Raw genomic sequence first — 24,272 nt, forward strand, 5'->3', positions numbered from 1 at the left:
TTTCGATCGACACCACTATACTCGCTTCTTTCGATTCTCTGTGCGAATTGTTAGTGTCTTCCGAATTTTCCATCTGGTGAACCCATGAAAACGTAATCGCCTCCGAACAGTCCTCGAAGATATAGCAATGGGTAGCATATTGTTCACATTGTTCGTAATTTACTTCAAACCTTTACGTCGAACACATTTAGACAACGCAAAAGTTTCCGGTCCTCTCGTTCATCTGTTTTCCTAGGCCTGCACTTTCGACGTTTATTTTCACTGTCACCCGTTGTCGGAATCTTTTCAAAATTTTTTTAGTGGAGTCCAAGTTGCTCATTGGCATTTGTTATTTTTTGTATGTATTGTTTTAGTTACTTTATGTTCTTTGTTGTGTTTGTCTGGTCTTTGTACCTGGATAACGTTCTTTTGATTTCCGACTAAATATTGGTGTACTTGATTACTCTTTCACAAAGTTTTCCTTTCGTTATTCACTACATTATCATGGGAATTGGTAATATCTCAAGAACAGAATCGGTCAACATTTTCAATATAGTATCTTAACCATTGCAAAGCAAGAGGTTTCTTTTACGCAGAGTAAATCACAACAAATGGAAAAATCGAAATAACAATAACACGGTACAGTTTCTAAACGCAATGGCCGTCATCAACTCTTAACCAAACTACGTGCAGTACAAGTCTCTAGGTTACACTATTTTTTTATAGTATCTAGGATTAGGATACAATTTCGTTTAGCAGTCCAAAATATGAAAGACCTCAAGTTGTAGTTGCCTACTGTTATTCCAAACTTTTCCCAAAATTGATCGTCAAGAAAAATCACAAAAACCATTTTCTTCAACTTAAATATATATAAAAAAGGCTTTGATGTCATCATAACTGTTTGTATGTTAAATGATCATACAGTTAAGGAAACTATTCCTGCTTATTTTCATAATACTGAACCCCCTTCTATTTGCTATAATAATTACAAATTTACCTGATAATATTTTTATCAACGGCCTTTTCTCCTCGTCATTCCTAATCTAGTGGAATAATTTCACCTATTGCAGGGTTTTAACATCAATTGTTTACATTAACCTGAAATTGAATTCGTCATGTAAAATGAATTTAGTTTTAAAATCGAAATAAATTCAAAACCCTTGTTAATTTAATGATTCATTACTCATTTCTGTGTTATCAATAATACGATTGGAACTGCGAACGGTATCACATGTATGGCTTCAAAGCTGCATAATACTTCAATTTAAATGAGTAATCAAATCGTTCACTTCGTGGTTTGCAGTGAAATACCCCAAGTTTTGATTCTTTAGTTTAAATTTAATCTACATGTACAAATATCTGGAGTCATTTCAGATCTATGTTCTAATGTAGATAAATTCGTACTACCCAGTCACTGATGTCGGGTATGTTATCAGTTTTGTTTCCAGAACCAATAAACACAAAACAAATGCTATATAATTGATATATTCTGGGCTTGGTTTCATACATAACCACAAACATTATTTTCCTTCAATAATTTCTTGGTACACTTCTCTACAAATCAGATCGAAGTTGAAGATTTAAGGAAAATAATAAATTCTCAAATGGAGATCTTTTTCTTAAAATAAGAATGAAAATCTTCATTCTAACACTTAATCAAAGATCGTTCAGGTTGCATCATTAAGAAGACTTACATGAGATATAGAATTATAGTATTTTTTTATTTGTACATGGCACTCCACATTGTTCCCTTGTCGATCAAATAATGATTTTTGAAAGTTTTTACCAAAAATAAAACAAGATTGTCATGTACATTTTTAAAGAGGATTAAAGATGAAAAAAAATATCGATCGAGAAGTGACTATGAAGTAGTTGTAATCCAGAAAATGCATTTACGTACATCAGGTTCAAATATTCCCTTTTCTAAGCTTAATATGGCTCAGTTAGATCTTGACATTTAAATTCTTTAATTTTAAAATATTTATTATTGATAATAATTTTAAAAGCATAATTATGTTAAGGACTACATTTTTAGATTAGACTAATTTAGACTACTAGTATTCATTAAAAAAGTAAAAAGATGATATGGTAATTACACTGTACATGTATTCAGTAGCACTGTTGTAGGAAAAAAAAACCTGTTTTTTATTGATATTTTGGCAAAAAAAGAAAAACGTTTCTTTGTGATTTCTTAGACAAAAAAAGAAAAAAAAAAAAAAAAAAAACATTATATATTTCGACATTGGTCCTAAACATGTTTCCATATGTTTTGAATAATATGACGACATTAGCTGCATTTTATTTAAGAGGAGTTTCCTATGCTGGTATAAATGATCTATTCCCTACACTCATCGGGAGAATGACAGGTCTTAACTAACCTTGGTTTTTAAGCTGTGCATTCATTTGTGCGTAATTATAATGCAAAAAAGATGAATATCACTTTATGTTGATAGTTTCAAAATTTAAATCTATTGGTCTTCAATATATTCATTCATATTATTACAGATTCCCATCAGCATATACAATGATTCAGTTCTTGTCAGTGTATAACCCGAAGGATAGAACAACTTTGGAAATGTTTTGTATCGGGCAGAGACAGTTAGAAATTCATGTTTTTAGAAAATGTATTTATTTGTCATGCTCCGCATATTTGATGCAGTATTTGATAAAGTATATACATTGTTTAAAACGATAGCATGTGTTGTAATATACTGCCTTTTATTTGTTGATGTAAGTCCTATAAGATGTATTTTTTTCATTCATTTGAGAGTTTTGTATGAAGGATAAAATTAGAATCAATTTAGCTTAACACGTGGTTTTTATTTCATTAAGTACTTCTCTGTCTAAGAGAAATCATGGGAACCAAAATTCTAGCAGAAATCAAAGGAATGTAATCTAGGGACATGGAAAACAGACACACAAAACAAAGAACATAAAATAACCAAAATAATATATGCAAAGTAAAAAAGTGAATAAACAACACGGACTGCACTTAAAACTGGGAACATATGATTGCATTTTCTTAGTATTCATCATGTTTATTATACCTCATTACCTCCAAAAATGACCATCAACGTGTTATTTTTTTTTTTAAGTTTGCCCTTTTAATGAATCGATATTTCAAATTTAGTTGAAATGCAATATGGAGAAAATAGATCGAACATTTTTTCACACTTTTCCCCTATATAGCAGTCAAAACATACATGTATCTGCGTCACAGATTTGTTTTATATTTCTTATGAATAAAATCGTACAAAAACCGTTTGATGTCATGATGTATACTATCTCCATAATCTCAGAACAGTAGATTGTCATAAAAGTTCGATATTGTAGATATTGACATTTCCTTGTTTGAACAACGCGGAGAAATGTTCGTGCAAAAAATACTACAATTATATTATAAAGTATATATATAACTCTTCATATATATGATTTCCGAGAAATATGGATTTCAAGAATTGTTTTAAACTGTTTAAAATATTTTGTTTTAGTCTACAAAAATGAGTTAAATGGGCCTTCGTACAAACTAAACAACAAAAAAGTATACACTGTATATAAAACAATACGTCATAATCCACGACAACCAAATACCTTTTCTGGTCAAAGAGTGCAATTCTGTAAAAATTGCATTGTATGTATTGAATGTTGTTTTGTGTTCGCTGTTGTGTGTTAATTCTGTCTTGGTTTTAAAATTTCTTTAATTTATTGGTTGTCGAGATTTGCTACAGTTGTTTCACCGCTGACCTATGCTAGGAGTTGCATTCAACAAGAAATCAATGGCAATTTGTAGAAATAATGTTTAAAGAAGAATTATTTCACGTTAGGTATGTTTACCGTTAAAAGTATATATTTGCATTTCAATAACCTATCGCACAAGATTAGAAAGAACGTGTTTTAATTATGAAATGCCATGCATTATTTATTTTTTTAAGTACTAGTTAAAATAAATTTCAGACACTGCCCATATCAAAAGTGACTCATGGTTAAGAAAATGCCACCGACAAATGATGAATGTCAATCTAAATATGCTATATTTTTGCGAAACAACTGCCCTTTCCGTATTCACATCTTTACTTTTGAAAAAATCATACACTTATCTCTCACTGAAATCAACCAAATCAAACTAAATGAAGAAAAATAACTCTTGCAGAGTGCCAATTCCGTGTACAATCTATATTTTTTTGATATGCAGAAATCACCTCCTGTCTGATTTTCATAAATACAGCTACCTAAAATGTAAGTATGGATTCCAAAGGCAATTAAAACATGTTACCCAAAATAAAACATAGGTCTCATTCAGTATTCCTTGGTATATATTTCCAAAACCGTCAGGCTTAGCATAATCCTGACATGGGTAAAAGTCAGCACAAACAAAAACAAGTATGTAAATCTAAAGTATTGTACAACGCTATCGATAAAGATGTGAGAGAATATAAGAATATGAACGAACAAAATTGTCAACCAATTCATGACCTTCTTTAGTGCTAGGCATTAACTGAGCTGGTAGAATAAGGTGGTTAATAAAGTGAACACAACTATTTTTTGGTAGCATAATTGTAAATATTCAATGCATCAGTTGCAACCAATAGAATTGTCATAGTTGCGATAACAGTCACACCTACACTACCCATGGACCTAGCAGACTTCCGACTATCAGGAGCAGACGTTTTCATTCGATACACTCTGTTGGTAGCTTTTCTGTCTATTGTCACATTCTGTACAAGCGAATCTAGATAGTACTGCATTACTTCCTTCATTTCAGTTCGTGTTAGATTAAGTTCGTAGAGGTAATTCCATTGGTTTATGCCGACCTTAGTGCACGGACATTGACAATCACCGATAGCTGAGTTAATCAACATTGTTGATGCCTCATGAGTTGCTGTAGTTTCTTCTGATGAAGTTTGTTGTGTCGTCACGTCTAAAGTTGTCGTCTGAGGAGACGTTGTATCTGCGTAAAAAGATACGTAATCATACGTAAACGTAATCATTTGACAATCAATTAATCTAATTTAAATGCAAATAATCCACCGAAGTAGTGCACAATTTAGTTTAATTTTACACTTTACGTTCTAAACATCAAATTTAGCACAACGACAATTCTACTACAACTATTCAAATCAGATAGGTGGCCTATTCATAATATCAATATTAACTGTAAGTTCAAGATTGCCGACTTTGCACTTAAATAAATTTAAATCCTAATCTACATCTAAAATTGATTAAGAGTATATACGAAGCACCACTGTGCCAAAGAAACTGCATGTACCATAAAGTGGTTAGAAAGAGTATTTAGACGTTCTAGTTTGGGGCAGATAGTATAAAAATAATACGTTTTCTTTTCTACCTAGAAATTTCCAATTTTCAAGCGCGTTTTGGTTTTATCTATACATTTATTGTTTCAAAGCATATTTGTATTTCAGGTAATAAGACATATTTTTTATAAAGCATGAAGTACCCTTTGAAGCGACGTGTGTACTTGCGTTACGCACATTTATACTAAAAGTGTGGTTTGGAAAATACACCTTTTTATGTATATGTAGGAATATTAGATACGTCTTTTAAAGTCTGAAATAAAATGTAGGTGGGTACAATGTTTTTGTAAATAGTTTACTTTTATGAGTTAAAGATAGAGCAGTTACTGGTATGAATAAATGAAAAACAACCAGGTTATCAATTTACGTGATTGCGATGATATCATTTGTAATAGTGAGCATTAGTGAAATAAGTTATGAAGGTATTTACGAAACATTAGTACATATACAATTGTACATAAATATATAAATCTATAGCGTTATAGGGAAGAGTAATCAAGGGGACCAAGGTTATAGCGGTAATCAAAAGAATGTAATCCCGGGACAAAGACCAGACATGGAAAACAGACATACACAACAAAGAACATGAAGTAACTAAAATCATACATACAAAGTAATAAAAGCAAATGAGCAACTCGGACTCCACTAAACACTGGGAGCATGGACCAGGTGCATCGGTAGGGTAAGCGTCCTCTGCTTTTCTAGAAACACCCGCCGAGTTTCTCATAAAAAGTCAAGTCCGGGTAGACAAACGAGGAAAGGAAAACTATGACCCGTTGAATAAATCAGTTTTTATGGTGCTGATGGATACACCATAACAATCCACGAGTTTATGATAACGACCATAAAACCTCTGTATTAATGACGTCAATCTTGTAGCAACATAACACTGTTCCAGAAGCCTATTTGTTAGAGTTCTAGCGCGATACAAAAAGTCTGCGTAGTTTCGGCCAGCTCTGGCATAACGTATGAGTTGTGATATGAAAACTCCATACACAGGAGCCGAAGGGATGTATTGCTTGAAGTGACAACGGATTGACCTAAGTTTAGAAGAAGAGTGATCAATCAATTAAAACAGTCGAACAATAAGCGAGATGGGACGATAATGAAATAAGGCAGTCTTTTAGGTTACGAAATCACTTACCCGGTATACAATTGTATGTCATGTTTAAATATTTTGCTTTGTTTGGACAAGGGTCCGAGCCATACGGTCCGTGATTAGTAGGAGTAAGTGTACAATATCTCTGCAGCTGACACCCAGTGTTACTGACATCAACATTATTAACACAAGATTGACTTATATTGTAATTAGCATTACAGTTGGAGTACGCCAATGCCCTCCGCCCGTACATTGCCTCTACTATGTTTATTACCATTCCAGAAGAACAATCAATAGAACTCGTCTGACCCTCACAAATAATGATCTCTGAAAAATAAAATGATTCAAACTTCATTATTAACCACTGCTTATTGGAAATAAAATACTGTCCAAAAACAATACGTAGTAAACGAATACATATCAGTCTACAGCAATAAACGATACAGCTTCACGCAGTTTCAATAAGTGTCTTGTTAAGTTTCATTGTTTTTTTTTTGGGGGTTTTTTTTTATTTTCATTTCAAACAATTCAAATTATAAAGATGTTAAGAATTCTGCATATGCATTTGGAAACCATTTTATAATCCAGACGGATCAATACTCGCAACATTTCATACATTTAGCAAAACCTATTTATGGAAGTGTATACAGTCAATTGTAGCTTCACTGAAACAACAGAGCTAAAATTCAAATCAATGTATTAAAAAAAAATAATAATTGAGTATAAATTGCTATATACATTTTAACTAGTCATTTTGATTATTATCTAGAGCTTATCAATTCTGTCATAGTCTTACATTTATTATACAAAATGGATAAAATGGAAGTGTTTTTGATTCAGGCGTTTATATTGGATTTCTTTCTAAATAGACAATTGTTCCATAGCCTGCAACAATTGCATTCTAAGTAAAAACAATCATGAAGTATATAAACCACCACGTAGAAAAAAAGGACTGCTCACTGTTTCTTTATTTTGATAAACAAAACTTAAAAATCATGGACTTAGATTATTTACTCCACCAGAGGTGAATCAGGAAAGGTTTTATTAGTAGAGTAATCATGACAACTAAATTCGAGTAAAAGAATATAATAAAAGAAATCGACAAGAGAGGAAAAAATAAAAAACAGATACACAAAACAAAGAACATAAAACATCCAAATAACACGTAAAAAGAAACAGAAGTAAATGAAAACACGGACTCAACCAAAACCTAGGAGTGTGAACCAGGTGTACTGGCAGAGTAAGCGTACTTCACTTTCCTAGAAACCCACTGAGTTGCTTATAAAATGTCATGTCCGGAGTAGACGAAAGGGCAACCATTTCGTAACAACATAACCCTGTGACAATGGCCTAATTGTAAGAAACCTAGGGCGGCTCAATAGTCCACGTAGTTACAGAAATGCTTCGGCATGATTTGCGAGTTATGATATGAAAACTCCTCACGCAAGTGCTGTGGGGATATTGTCAAAAAAGAAAGAAGATTTGATAATAGGAAATAAGAAGCCATCGGGTTTGTCGTATAGTTTAGTATTTTATTTCCATTGATCTCTAAGTGAAAGTCAATATATGAATCTAATGTTTGGTGTCTAAAGTCTGAACTGTCCTTCATCTCAGGTTCCAATGGACAAGGTGTGAAGTTTAAAATCCCCGTAACTATGGTTGTTTGAAGAAAATAAGCACATTCTCATAAGAGTAAAGGAATCGGTTAGCAAGAAGCGGAGGACAATTATTCAAACTGTTATGCCGACTGTATGATAAAAATGCGTCCATAACACTGTAAAACTACAGACTTTACAGCATGTTTACTTCTGCTTCAGCATATTTTGAAAATGATTCAGAATCTGTTTTACAAAATATGAAGAATACCCACATAGTAATACGTATTTGTATCATGGAGTATGATGCTTTTTTGGAATGTCAACGATGTATAATGTTTTTGAGATTAAATTTTTAACTGAAAATGGGAAAAGGGTTGAAAAAATAAAACGAGTCGTCATTATATTCTATACTGATAATAGACTGTTAATGAGGCAATCCAGAAAATCGTTGAGGATTTACAATGAATTACAGAAGGAACAAGTGTCTTGGTAAAGGTTGAAAACCTTCTGTGACAGCTCTAGGTACGAAATTGGATAGTTTCGAAAGAAATCGACATTATTGAAACTGTTTCATATTACGTACAATGTAATAGTTACTGATGAATCTTACCTTCACCTCCACATGTAAGTAAAAAGTAAGACAGCATAAGTAAAGAATTGACCATAGAAACCATCCTCGAATTTACTGTTTTGAGGTGCAACCGTTCCTTTTCGTCCAATAGTCCGAAAAAATAGAAAATTGAAATAACTGGTATCATTGCATTACAAAGATACAAACACGATGTTGTTTAAAGGTATATTCCGATCTTTTCAATACAACTGGTGTTAAAAATCGATAATGAATTACAGTTACAAACATTTCATATACATACCATTTGCTTTATCGTGGTTTAAATAGATCACATCTAATGACCAGAATATAAACTCAGTTATTTGATTGGTACATTGCAGAGATCATTACATACATGGTATTACTGCTTATTACAACTATGGTTTTAATCTGTGGCAACAGCACTTCAGTATCTGCACAGAACACGTAGAATAGGCTTCGGTAATAACGTTAAGTTGTTTAAAAATATTTTGGCAAAACCAGAAGTACAAAGTTAAGGCATCTAGAAAGTGCTGATTACGGCATTATATCGTTTTACATTATTACCTTTATAATAGAATGAAATTGTGATTGCCTTTATATAATTCTTATCAGAACATTTAAGAGTCTTTGACCATACCCACGGTACTTGCCATAATGATTCCGATTGATAACTTGTTTTTATTATCTTCTTGATGATAAAATAAAAAAAAGAAAAAAAAATCAATTACATTTGGTACCCACGTTAGTGAATTAGTGGCATCAACACAAACGTTAACCTCTGTAGACATATGTCATCACAAGTGTTTAAGACACCCCAGTGAACACCACGACTAAATTGTCTGTACATAAATAATGTAGAAATGTAATGTTAGAGCAACCAAGGGAACCAAGGGTATAGCGGTAATCAAAAGAATGTAATCCAGGGACAAAGACCAGACATGGAAAACAGACACACACAACAAAGAACATAAAATAACTAAAATCATACATACAAAGTAATAAAAGCAAATGAGCAACTCGGACTCCACTAAAAACTAGGAACATGGACCAGGTGCTTCGGTAGGGTAAGCGTCCTCTGCTTTTCTAGAAAAAAGAGTAAAGATCTACATATTGAATTCTACCATTCAGAACTAGTAATGACAAGCTACAATAGCATTACAATATTTTGTAAAATTATTCTTCTCATACCACGTCCATCATAGCCGACTCCTACGGAGAAGTGAACGAATTGATTCATCACTGTGAAAATTTGTCTTCAATAAACATTTTCACACGTTAATATGTCTATTTGTAGTGATTTACTGCAAGAGCTCGAAAGGTATTTCAGCGATTAATGTTGGTTTACACTTTTGTCGGGTACTACATGTACATGTATCACTTCATTCATATTTAGAGCTGATAGTTTTAAAGTAATAATCGTACAAGTAGAAATACAATTACGGTCAAGTTAATAACAAGTTATTGCATGCAAATGATTTTCAATTTACCAGATGATTTAAAAAGAAATGTCAACAACTTAATCTCCATTATTATTTGACTTGGTGACCAACACCGCATTAATCTTCATATTATATAAACAAGGATGCAATAATGTAAAGTTCTTTTCATTTACATATTATTCACTGAAATTAATTTTAAAGATATTTGTACACAATAATGCATTAAACAATAGAGACAAAAAACTAATATATCTAAAATAAAACCTAATGTTATTGTGTGCCTGATTAAAACGCGCTTTTGCAAACTTTTGTGCAAAAAATACAAATTAATATGAAGTAGATGGTTCTTTGCATTGACCTAAAATATTTGATATGAATTTCGTACATCCGAGGATGGGGAAGGAGAAAAGTTTTGACATAATACAATGAACATGCATTGCAGGGAATATCGAGGAAACATGTTAATCAGTCGCGTCACGTTTTAATTTCTTATGTTTTGTTGTTGCAAACGACATACCTGTTAACAATGTACATGCGTTGAAAAAAGTATGTTGTAATATTATTGGACGTCCTTCAATGTCATATTAGTCTTTACGGAGCATCAACATATCACATTGACTCCATTCTATCTGTTTATCACGGGCTCTCCCATTTTTTTGTTATTATTCATACCCTTGTGCTGTCGCTTGGAATACAGTAAAGGCAGCATAGTTGCCCAACCAGAGGTAAAACAATAATAATATTGAGGGTCTGTGAATTTTCTTCATTCTATATCATTCTTTATATTCACTTCCATTCTCAGTTGGTATGAAATCAATTTATTTGTTTTAAATGCACAAACACATTATCTAAGTATTAGAAGAAAGGAATCGTATTTTTATTTCAATATTACCCGACTGCATTTTCCATAATCAATACTTTATTTTCAAAAGAACTATATATCTGGTATAACTACCATCCCCAACACATCCGCTTACTTTGTCATATTGTAATCTCAGGTACCCATTCAAGGGGATAATGTACTCAAACCCCAAAATATCGTACCAGCATAGATACGTGGTTCGTTATCACTACACCAAAGATAAACGCCTTCACAATTTGGTCAAGTGGTCATTGGGGTATTGAATTTATAATTTTAGACCATATTTGTTTCAAATATTCCTGAAATATGGAAAAGAATAGTATAATCAACGACTGGTAAAACCAATTTTTTATTAATAATGTTGCCATGCTACATTTAGCTTAAAGGTTTAACTATTATTTATTTATATTTTGAAACTTACCTTGAAAAATGAAGTATTTTATCTCTAAATATGTTCATAGCAGAATACCATTCCACACTTTATTTTAAATTTGTAGCTCCCATTAAACCATGATGAACTAAACAATCATTTTGAACAAATTGTATATTGTTTTTTTTTTTTTTTTTTGTACAATTTGCAATTTATTTCGTTATTCTTGAGATTTGAAAAAAACTCCTGAATTATTTTTTTAATGTAGTTATGACTTACAAAGTGATTCTGAAACGTGCTTCACTCATCGATTGATTTTAAATTTTCTTGTCTCTAACAATATAATACTAATAATAATTAAAATACATGTACCTGTATTTATCAATATTCTACAAAACTGTGTTGGTACTCGATAAGCAACAGCAGTTACAACATCCGTGTATGAATTAAAATTCAAGTGTAAATAACCTATAAACCATTCCATTCCAGACTTCTTCTTACATCATGAAAAGAAACTATCAAACAATAAGCGGTCAAAGAATAGGACGAAATGGTAAAGACGTTAATGTTTATGGTGATAACCAATTAAACAACTATTCAATATGAAAAAAAAATAAAATAGAAAAGTGTAGGTACATGCAATTCAATATTACAGCTCATCATATTCAAATTTACTAGAGAAAGTCATGCTCCCTACTCTACAAATCCGTTGTACCAGAATTATAGTATTAAACTTCAAAATGTTTAACGCATTGAAGTCTCTCAATCCTTTTTTTTGTTGAGGTTAGGAAGTAATTATAATGAAGATATGCATGCAAGTTGTATGTTATTCTCATTTGTAAATGTTTTATCAGGTTCACTGGTTTGTGTAATATATACGGAGATATATGTCGCTTGCCACATGGGACCCCGTTTTCTTTCTCTGGGCTGTTCTCTCACTCCAGCATCTTTTGGTACTCTGTGTTACTGCTAAATATAATTAATTTACTTTCGATGCCCATTCTTTTTACAAGTCTTGAATTGTTTGTATGTACATGTTTATCCGTTCTAATGTTTTGCATATGTTTGTTTTTACATTCTTTTAAAAGCTATGTTTATATGATGTTTTAAAATATGCCTAATCGAAATTAAGCACTCCATGTCTACGTCTCTGTAAAACATGAAGTTTAACTGTAGACATTGTGGATGTACTGATATAGTAAACAGTTGTTAACATTATAAGCTAGTCAACAGAAGAAAGAAACAATAACAATAATGAACATTTGACAAATTACGTAGCAGTCTTTGCAAGAATCTGAAATATGTGATGTACCTAACAAAAGCTACACATTTTATTTTTTGTTATTAACTTGTTTTGCAGGTCTATGTGATGAAATGTCATGAATTGATTTTCATTCATTCTGTCTGTTCTTATTTTTGTGTCATTTACAGAGTTATCTCCCTTAAAGTTAAAGTATTCAGTACATTCTGTATGATTTTTATCACTTAAGAGAACGGGTATTATGAAAGGCCACATGTTAAATTTCTGTTAAATAAAACATTTAAAAATATATCACAATAAAAATATGTAGATTTTCTAACCATGAACCATGATTCTTACCTGGAGTGATATCAAAGTTCATGCAAATGACAAGTACCTAGACAGTATCGTAGCAAACACTAAAAGATAAGATTACTTTTTGATGGTTCTATTTACTAATATTATTTGTCTTAACTGTGCCGTCCAAGCAATGGGTAGAAAGCTACAAATTTATGCGATTCGAAACTCATTCTAGATGTTGGAGTATAATTATTTTATGTGAAGTGATGTTCTTTTGTCGTTTGGTTTAAAGTTTTTTTTTTTTTTCAAGTAAGAGTATTAGAATGACCATGTGAAGAATTCATCATTCATTGAAGAATTTATCTCCCCTTTATTGGCGTTTTTTTTCCCAATATGGTTAAACATGGTCCTCCCTATTCATTTTACAGGATATTATGATCATCCTTGGTGAACATCTAGATGTCTTCATGCTCTATTAGAAAATGACCCTGATATGGATTTCATAATCATCCTTCAATGTAATGTTCCTACAAAACAATTTCTGTCAATCGCTTATATCTTGAAAATCAAACTAGAATCAATCTGAAAACGGTTGCATAAACAGAAGACCTAAAAATACATGACCTAGTTTGACATTTTGATGACATCATGTGACCGGGAGATGGTGGGGATAGAGATTAACCGGGGGATAGAGGGGAACTGAAGTGACTGGAGGGGAGGGGGGCTAAAGTGGATCTTGAGTATGACTGGAAATGGACCTTGGGGAAACCGGAAGTGGAACGAGGACCAATGAGGGAACATGGGGCCCTTGACCTGGACAAGGGACCCTTAAAGTTTGGGAGGAAAACGACCTCCATTAGTATCCTCATTAAGTGTCCTAATTAGTGTCATTATATAGTATGGTGTTAACTAGTAAGTATAAAAAGTGGGAGGGGTAATATGACTTGTCTTTCTTTGTTTTATTGATACACTATTATTAAAATTTATTGTTTTTAGTTATTTTTGTAAAATTATTTGTAATTTCATTGTCATTGTGTAATACTGTCAAATGGATTGGACACTTTGAATAGATTTTAAATTTTGATTTGATTTTCGTTATGTTCAATGGATTGTATAATTTGAATAGATGTCTCATGGATTAGACAGATGTTTAAGAGCTTTTGAATGGAACTGTTAGATGGACAACAGAGACTGTTTCATAGTGGTGTGGTTCTAAAAAGGGATAATCACCTGTCTAAAATTATTTGATTGGGCTTTTCAATTTATAATGGTAATGGTCTTTTTGGATGGTATTGCTGATATGTGTCAATGTACACTCGACGGACTCATGTAATGTCGTTGTGTAATATTCATATTTATGATAATTATTTAGTTGACTTGATGAAAGACTTTGTAAGGGGACAGGTCTCGTCTGCTCGTGTACTTCTATGTCTTATTGGTTTTCAATGTCGTGTGGTTTGATGCATTTGAAATGTTAAGTTTGTTTTCGTTTGCGGTCATTCATTTGGAGGTTCCAAAGTCGAGTTACCTCTCTTTCAGTAACGAGTTTTTTTTATCTTGTTTCCAGCTGTTTCATTCATCAGGTCTCCCAAACAATCTCCAAGAGTCGGTTTCCATTCTCCGTCTTTACTTTTGAATATCATTGAGTCGATATCACAGTATAGAGCCTTTCCAAGAAGCTGTACAGTTTCAGTCGAGCCTGAGCTGTGGTATATATGGCAATGACTATATTTATACGATTTGATGTTTCAACAAACTCTCCTTTAAACTTCCATCGCATTTCCACAATTTCATCAGTCACAAAATTGATACTAGTTACGTCGATCTGATCCCTGGTTACGTCGAAGTATTCAGCCAGTTCTGTTATTTAAGTTGACACATATTCGATCGCTGTCTGAATTTTCCCCAGAAGCTGTTCAATATGAGTTTTGCCAAGTTTCTCATACCAAGATTTGTCTTCATATTCTTATACTCAAGTAAGATTTCCTCTTTTTCGTGTATCTTTCTTTGTCTTCTTTAGTCTCAGAACACATCTGGCCATCCACTCGATTCCTGCTTGAGTTATAGAAACGCATTCACCTAATCCGTAAATAGCCCACCGCATTTGATTTCAGGATTGTATCTCTCTGCGTCTTCAAAATGCCATACTTCATAAATCTTTTTAATCTATCCTATCTCCAGAGCTTTCTTTACTTCATCTGTTACCAATGTTCCAGTTAATGTCCATTCGTCGTCCGTATGGTAACAGTCGGTTTCATGGTTTTCGGCACACGTCCTGCACAGCGGAAACATCAGTTTGTTGTTGATTTTGACAGGAAGCACTGGTATGTAAAGTCCTCTGGGTGGCAGAATTTTACATTTGATCAATCCTTCGTAGTTCTCGATGCCTTTAAAATTCTCTGTAATTATTTCCGGATGACTTAGCGGTACTTTTCCAGTCTTGTTGATGAAGGGGTATAATGAGGTGACGTCATAATAGTCGATCCGATCTTCTTCTGATGCCTCATGGTATATTGTAAATGCTACCGTACGCCCCCAGGCAAATGAGTCTCTTGGTTCGAGGGGGCTTACATATTCTATGGATGCTACGAATTGTTTAACTAAGAGATCATATTTTACTTCCTGGTCAAAGTCGCACTCCCATTTGCTATCATACTTGTATCCCTTCTCTTCTATGTATCGTTGTTTTTCTATTGTACGCTGATGTAAATCGCTCATGGTCATATCGTTGACGGGGTTCAATGTGTCTCTGGCGTAACATCTAGGGCATCCATGCCGGAAGCATCCATGAAATTCATAAACCGTTCCATCAGCATATCCATCCACTGTATATGGTCCAACTTCTTGTTCTCCTCCATTCTGTGCATGTTGAATATGTATGTCTTTTGATTCAGACATGTATTTGAGCCACTGCATGGCTTTAATCGAATGTTTATACTCGGGGCGATATCCGTGGGCTGCTTTGAGTCAAATGGTATCTGGTTTTAGAAATGTAGATCTGAATAAGAAGTTGCAGGCAGAGGCAATAGTGATGCATTGTTCAAATGGATCTATAGGTGTTCAGTCAATGGTTTCAGTGGTGTCCATGAATAGCTGACGGAAGGTTAAACAGGCATTTCGCAAGATGTCTACGCCTATTTTACAGTACTTCAAAAAGCTCGTTTTGAAAGTCCAAGGTATCCCTCTGTGTTCCTCATACCATGTCATTAAGTTGTCTTTCTCGGCTGGTTTCATGGCATCTAGATTATAATATCGTATGTCTGGTAAGTGTTTTAGCTTGATATCTTTATGTTCCTTCCTTTTGTAAAGGTCAGGAAAGTATCCCTTATGAAGTTCTGTGAATCCAAACATCTTAGGAAGCTTAGTCAGAGCTTTGTAAAGTATTGTAGTATGGGAATAAAATCATATCCTTTAAAGTTATGACACAGCTCGGTAGCTCCTTTGTTGATACCGGAAAATAACCACGAACAAAATCCTTCTTTGTGTCTTCTTTAAATACGAGTTCGTTCGCTCTGCAGTTTTCACAGGAACTAGGAGAAAACCTACGTTTCTTTGATATAACTCAAGCCCATTCCCCTTAAGAGCAAACAATATTTGGAAACTACACTAAATTACATTCAATGCATGTACAAAGTAGAAAAAAAGTCTGATGTTTCTTTCTATAGGTACTGAAATATGTTTGCAAACGTGAATGAGTGGAACCAATGCTAGAATCACAACAAAGTTTGAGTCTAACACATATCCTTCCGGTTCCTTTCGCAGATGTAACTAAATTTTTTGCGTAATTGTAAATATTCAATGCATCAGTTGCAACCAAGAGAACTGTCAGAGTTGCGATAACAGCGACACTTACACTACCCATGGACTTCGCAGACTTCCGACTGTCAGGAGCAGACGTTTTTATTCGATGCACTCTGTTGGTAGCTTTTCTGTCTATTGTCACATTCTGTATAAGTGAAGCTAGATAGAACTTCATTGCTTCTTTCATTTCAGTTTGTGTGAGATTAAGTTCGTAGAGGTAATTCCATTGGTTTGTGCCGACCTTAGTGCACGGGCACTGACAATCACAGATAGCTGAGTTCATCGACATCGTTGATGTCTCATGTGTTGCTGAAGTATCTCCTTGTGAAGTTTATTGTGTTGTCACGAGTATAGTGGTCGTTTGGGGAGACGTTGTATCTGCGTAAATAAGACATATTAATTTCACAATCAAAATGATCTAATTTTAAAACGAAAAATCCACCGACATATTGTACAGTTTAGTTGAATTTTACACTTTGCGTTCTAAGCACCAAGTTTAGCACAAAAATAAGTACATCTATTTCATTAAGATGGCGGTCTGTTCATGATAACATATATTTACTGTAAGTTCAAGATGGCCGACTTTGAACTTAAATAAATTTGAATCCTAGTATAAATCTAAAATCGATCAGTAGTTAACGAAGTTCCAATATGCATAAGAAATTTAATGTACCACATACTGAACACGTGGATTAGAAAGAGTATTCGGACCCGTTTTTTTTTTTTTTTTTGTTTTTTTGTTTTGTTTTGTTTTTTTTTTTTTTTTTGTGACAGACAGTATAATAAAAAATACTAGATGAAACATCCAACTATACATCCCTTTTTGTTCAGGAAGACATTGTACAGTTGATTGAAAATACTCTTGTGACGTGCCAGTGCACATTCTTTTCATCTATGAATTTATAATTTCAAGCACGTTTGAATTGATGTTAATAATAAGACAAATTTCACTAAGCATGAGGTACTATACGTTTTTTTAATCTGTTTTTTTTTTTTTTTTTTTTTTTTTTTTGACACGCTTATATGGCATACTGAAGTTTGCAATGTTTATATGATTGGTATTTTTGGTTTTTTGTTTTTTGTTTTTTTGTTTTTTTGTTTTTTGTTTTTCGTTTTGTTTTTTTGGTAAAAACAAAGGATTTAGCTCCGTGTTTGAGTACAATAAAAAATTAGTATAACCAAACAGAGGGAGGAGATAATTGCAATGCTTTTTTTAGTTTATAAAATTATTCATGTTGTTATTTTATATGTTCATATACGATAAATCTCTACACGACCAAAGTTGTTTAATTAAATTTAACATAAAACATGGCTGGTCAGTTGGTAAAAAAAGGTTTCTTTTTAGGCTTTATCTTTTGTGTTTAATCTGTATATACTGATTTCACTATTCAAAAATACGTATTAACAAATCACTGAAATTTGTTTTAAAAAGTAATATATTGATGTTGTATCGAGGATGTCAATCTACTGATAAAAGTAGTGTACACAAATTCATTTATATATATAAAAAAAATGCTTCCCTTCCGGTAGATTCCGGAATTAAATACCTAAATTATTAAATACCTGAATTAATTTAACATGTAATATCATAAAACATTTCAGATCTCGCGATCGGTAACTCAGTTAACCAAAACTGAAATATAGTAAGATTCAATTTATTTAATTTCACTTTCATTTTTTTGAGGGGGTGTTTTAATCCATGTTCAACTATATAAACAGGGTAGTTGCTCTGTAGATGACGAAGTCCCTATAACGGTATTGAATGCGAATTAGGTGATGGCATTGGAAGTACTGAGAGCTTGATTTCAGTGTGACAGGAATTCGTAACCAAAAATACGTTTATTAAATGGTTTACTATATTTTTTGTCGTTTCCGAAAGACCATAAGAATAGTTTCTGACCAAGTAAAGATACGAACACAAAACAATACCGTTTTCACTAATTAGTAGCCACACATAGTGGCAAGAAACGTCAAATGTGAAGAAGATTTTTTTTTAAATTAAGGGCAAAATAGAGTAAATGCATTGCTTTATCAATAAAAGTAAAAAAAAAATCAATTGTTCAGACACACATATGAATGTCGAAATATTTATGGAAAATAAAAATATTGACAGAGGACGACGATTTTAGGGGGACTGTGGCCCGATTTCAGTCTGATAAGAAGTTTACCTCCATGTGTAATACTGAATAAGGATCATCGCAAGTGTTGTTTCTATAACAAAAACAACATGTTTACAGCTTCCATCTTACATTTATGTTAAATTATGAAGAATAATAAGCCCTAGTTAAAGTAAAACTGCAAAAGGCTTACTTATTTTTAAAAATATATAAATATTCAGTTTCGTCCTCTTACATGCAACACTTCCCTCATATTAATAGTTCTTTTATCTGGTGATAACTATACATGTTCGATTATTTTCTGCTAAATAATTCATGTAAAAGCTTCTTGTCTTATTGAAATGTAGATGCAATAGGGACCTGATTCGACATTTGTATTTTATAAGATGGAACACGACATTAATGCATATACAATTAAAAACTATAGCGTTATAGGGAAGACATATGTTATGGTGGGTAACTGATAGAAGTGGTAAATAAATGCTAGCGATATTAACCATGCAATCCTTAAAGTGACTACAAATTGATTTAAGTTTCGAAGAATGGCGATTAGTCCACTAAAAGAATCGAACATTGAGACAGGACGAGAGTGAAGGAAGGCTGAAAACTGAAATAGGACGAGAATGAAAGAAGGCTGGAAAATGAAATAGGACGAGAATGGAGGAAAGCTGAACATTGATACGACGAGAATGAAGGAAGACTGAACACTGAGATAGGACGAGAATAAAGGAAGGCTGTACAATGAGAAAGGACAAGAATAAAGCAACACTGAACTCTGAGATAGGACGAGAATGAAGGAAAGCTGACCATTGGAACAAGAATGAAGGAAGACTGAAAACTGAGACAGGACGAGAATGAAGGAAGACTGAAAACTGAGACAGGACGAGAATGAAGGAAGACATAACATTGAGATACAACGAGAATGAAGGACGGCTGAAAACTGAGATAGGACGATAATGATAGAAGGCTGTGAACAATGAGATAGGACGACAATGAAGGAAAGCTGTCTTTTAGGCTACGAAATCACATACCTGGTATACAATTGCATGTCATGTTTAAATACTTTGCTTTGTTTTGACAAGGGTCCGAGCCATATGGTCTATTATTTCTAGGGGCCAGTGTACAGTTTCGCTGCAGCTGACATCCAGTGTTACTGACGTTAACAATATTTAAACAATATTGACTCATATTGTATTGAAAATTACAAGTGGAGTTTGCCGATGCACTTCGCCCGTATATTGCCTCTACTATGTTTATAAGCATTCCATAGGAACATCCAATAGATCATGTCTGGCCCTCGCAAATAATGATCGCTGAACAATAAAATGATTCAAATTTCAATGTCAAAAATAACTCGCGTATTAATGGAAATAAAATACTATTTGACGACCATCAACCCCAAAATACCACACGTAGTAAACGGGCTAAAATACTTACCAGTCTACACAGGTAAACAGCCCAGCCTCACGCAGTTTCATTTTGAGTCTTGTTAAGTTGTCTTGTTTTCTTTTATTTTCGTTTCAAACAAATCAAATGATAAAGATAATTAAGAATTCTGCACATATTTTCGTAAACCATTTTAGAATTCAGGAGGATCAATACTCACAATATCTCATAAATTTAGCAAATCACAGTATGAGTATACAGCTGATTTCCGCTTCATTGGAACCAGAGAGCTAAAACTTTAATCGATATATTTCAAAATTAAAAAAAAACCAATTATTTAAATGTTATCACTAGGCATAATTTACCGTTAACTATTTAATTTGTTTGGTTACATTGCATGCATTTTGGATTCACGCTTTTAAATTACATTGCATTCTCAATAGAATATAACCATCAATAACTGCGTTCTAAATAAAATTCAACATTGCAGTGTCAGTATCTGTTTGATTATAGATTATTCAAATCAAAAGAACATAAACAAAGATATAGACTAGGCAGGAAAAATAGACACACACCTCAAAGAACATGAAATAATCAACACGAACAAAGTAAATATTGGGAGTGCGGACCATTTGCAACGATAGGGTAACGTTCTATGTCGTTTTAGAAACACCTGCTAAATTGCTGTTATGTCCATGAATTGAAGACTAAATCTTAATATGTGTTATAAAAGCACATGCACAATACATATTATTTCTATACTTATAATTTTGACGAACACAAATATTTATATAAAAAAAAATAGAAAAAGAACTGCTCATTGTTTTGTTTATTTGGAAATTCGCAATTTAAATTTTATGGGTATTGCTTATTTACTCAACCAGAGGTGAACAAGAAAAGGTTTTATTGGAAGATTAATCAAGGGGGGGTGGAAGAACCAAGATTCAAATGGAAATCAAAAGAATATAATTAAAAGTGAAAGACAGGGACAAATATAGACACAAACATCAAAGAACATGAAATAACAAAAATGATATGTACAAAGTAATAGAAGTAAATGAGCAAAAACTTGTATCATGGGACGGGTTCACCGGTAGGGTAGGCCTCCTCTGGTTTCCTTGATAAACCCACCGAGCTTCTAATAAAAAGTCAAGTCCGGGGTAGACGAACAAGGAAAGGAAAAGTATGACACGGTGAAGAAATCCGTTCTCATGGTGCAAATGAGTACAGGATAACAACTAACGTGTTCATGTCGACTTTCATACAATGTCTGGAGTAATGACTTAAATCTGCTAGCTATTTTCTGGCAACATAACCCCATGCCAGAAGCCTAATTGTAAGAAGCAAAGCACGGCACAAAAAATCTATATAGTTACGGCAAGCCTTGCCATGACGTATGAGTAATGATATGAAAACTCCTTACCCAAGTGCTAAGGCAATGTTGAAAAGGAAGAAAGGAAATTTAACAATACGGAATGAAAAGCCATCGCGATTGTGGTATAGTTCGTACATGAGTTAATCTTTTCAATCGATCTATATGTATAGGTCAAGATATGACGCTGATTTTATGGTGTCTGAAGTGTCGTTTATTTCAAATTTTTATTACATAGATGCGATGAATAAAATGCCGGAAACTATTATTGTTTGAAGACAATACGTCATCGGAAACTGAGGCCAAAGGAATTGCCTACATAATATGTCTATTTAGAAAACTTTAAATATAATTTCGGCCTCATAAAAGAAAAGGAAACGGTCAGCAAGGAGCGGAGCACATTTCGTTCCCATTGGAATGCCGACCGTATGCTTCCGACACACTGTAGAAATACACAAATTTCCAGCATTTTTACAACAACTGTTTCAGTATATTTGGAAGATAATTTGGAATCTTTTTTTAAAGAATCTCCACCAAGTACTATTTTGATAATAATCTAGCATTGAGGTTATCCAGAAGATCTTTCAGGTTCCACATTCAATTACGGAAGTAACAAGTGTTGTGGCAATGCTTAATACCTCCTTTGACAGCTGAACGAATGAAATTCAATAGTTTCTAAAGAAATCGACATTAATGGAACTTTTTTCACCCAATAAAAAGAAACATTTTGACAAAAAGCAAACCTCACAATAAGTAGCATTTTTTCAGACAATACGCAGTGGGCCAATGTTATTTCCTACACATTGGTGTTTTAAAAAAAAGGTTTAAAAAAGGTTTATTTTTAAAAGAAAAAAATTGGTTTAACATTACATAATAATTACAGATAAGCCTTACCTTCACTTCTACATGTTGGTAAAAAATAAGACAGCATAAGCAAAGCATTAATCAAAGAAACCATCCTCAGATTAACTGTTTCAAACGTGCAACTGTTCCTTGTTGTTACATAGTCCTGAAAATAAAAAAAATAAAAAAATAAAAAGTATCATTGCATCACAAAGATGTTGTTTAAGATATACTCCGTTCTTTTCACTATTGATTGATGTTTAAAATTGGTGATGAATTATAGATACCAACATCTCTCATGGCATTTGCTTGATTACACTTTAACGATTATATTTTTTTGCAGACCAGATGAGCCAAGTCAAAGATAAACTTGAAAGCTATATCGTTTTAATTCAATTGCATATCAAATTTGGATTTCCAAAAATATTCCATAAATCTTTATTGGACAGGAGCATATTGCAACACACAAAAGTGATATTTAATTAATTTGAATTATGTTTTCTTATCCTTCAATTGTTTTACTTGATGTGAGACGTCTTTGTATTTTGGGGGTATTTCTTTTAATCAGAATACGTAGGAACACATATTTTAAAATCCACACCCTGATATTCAATGTAATATATGTACCATTTTGTAAATGAAATGTAATTTATCTTTTTAATATCGTTAACAAATACATGTTATTCACTGCTTGATGTATAACTAGGCATTGTACGACATTATTCGAATCAATACTGTTTTTGAATTTAATTATTCATTTATTATCCGGACCTAAATTGGATGAAAGAGTAATCAAGGGAACAAAGATTACAGCGGTAATCAAAAGAATGTAATCAAGACACAAAGACAAGAAACCACAGTGAACAAAGAGTAAAGATCTACTCAATAAATCCCACCAATCAATCATCACTACATAAGTTTTATGGTCGCCATCATGAAATCGTGGATCGTTATGGTGTATCAATCTGCGCCATGAAAACTGATTTTTTCAACGTCTTAGTTTTCAGTTCCTCTTTTGCCTATCCCGGACTTGATTGTTTATAAGAAACTCGGCGTGTGTATCTAGAAAAGCAGTGCACCCGGTCCATGCTACTAGTTGTTAGTGGAGTGCGAGTTGCTCATTTACTTTTGCTACTTTGTATGTATTATTTTAGTTACTTTATGTTCTTTGTTGTGTTTGTCTGTTTTCCATGTTTGGTTTTCATCCCTGGATTACATTCTTTTGATTTTTTTCTAGAATTATTATCCCCTTGATTATTCTTTTACAGACGCCAAGACAGGACCATTATGGTTATTTTCAATTTTGTGGTTTTTGCCTTGATATCGCTATAAGGTAAGTCTACTTTCCCTTTTGACTTCTTTTATATTTGTTAGATTATTAGTTCGGTAATTTTGTGATTAATCTTTATTGTCCATCGCAAAAAATACGTGAATATCAACATGTTTACAGTATTTACAGGCTACATATCGACCAAAAAAAAAGAAAAATAAATTAAAAAAAATAACACATCTTATGGACAAAATGATAATTTAAAGACCAAAACATGAAAACGAGAAACAGATACGTTCAAACTACACAATGAAGACAACAAAATATTGTTAAATATGAAAACTGAGGAGAAGAAAAAAGACAGGACTAAACAGCACACGAAAATTTGCATTTTCAATTACATTGTAATAACTTGATTACAATAAGGTACTCTGGAGGTGTGAGCATTCCATGATCTTCCAGCCTTTATCAGTCATATTGATATTTCAAGTAAGTAAGCGTCAAGTAGGAAAGAATGTCAATCCAGGCAAATTGAAAATAAATAAGATATAAATAAGATTCTGGGTAAAGACATTGTTTTGGAAATGTATCTAAGAAACCAGCTAGGTATGTTTTTTGTTTTAAACCGGCCAGTGCTTCTATCTCTAGGCATAATACACTAATAATATTTCATATGTTTTGTCTTAGTACAT

At 32.9% G+C, this 24,272-nt stretch overlaps 1 protein-coding gene across 2 annotated transcripts; it reads right to left on the minus strand.

Moving 5' to 3' along the window:
• Positions 1 to 4,274: 4,274 nt before the first annotated feature.
• LOC148598908 (uncharacterized) lies at positions 4,275 to 22,516 on the minus strand. Of its 2 annotated transcripts, none has more exons than XM_088561761.1 (3): positions 22,362 to 22,516; positions 6,436 to 6,717; positions 4,275 to 4,927 (listed from the first exon to the last, which is right to left on the minus strand). In XM_088561761.1, the coding sequence occupies exons 1-3, from the start codon at positions 22,423 to 22,425 to the stop codon at positions 4,515 to 4,517; spliced, it is 759 nt and encodes a 252-aa protein (XP_088417887.1). In that variant the 5' UTR covers positions 22,426 to 22,516; the 3' UTR covers positions 4,275 to 4,514. The 2 variants fall into 2 exon arrangements, with proteins under 2 accessions (XP_088417887.1, XP_088417885.1); XM_088561759.1 differs by lacking the exon at positions 22,362 to 22,516 and adding an exon at positions 8,599 to 11,298.
• Positions 22,517 to 24,272: the final 1,756 nt, after the last annotated feature.

The sequence above is a fragment of the Perna viridis genome, chromosome 14 (assembly GCF_037379345.1).
Source record: "Perna viridis isolate PV_CMFRI_1.1 ecotype Kerala chromosome 14, ASM3737934v1, whole genome shotgun sequence".
In the NCBI taxonomy this organism is placed as follows: Eukaryota; Metazoa; Mollusca; class Bivalvia; order Mytilida; family Mytilidae; genus Perna; species Perna viridis.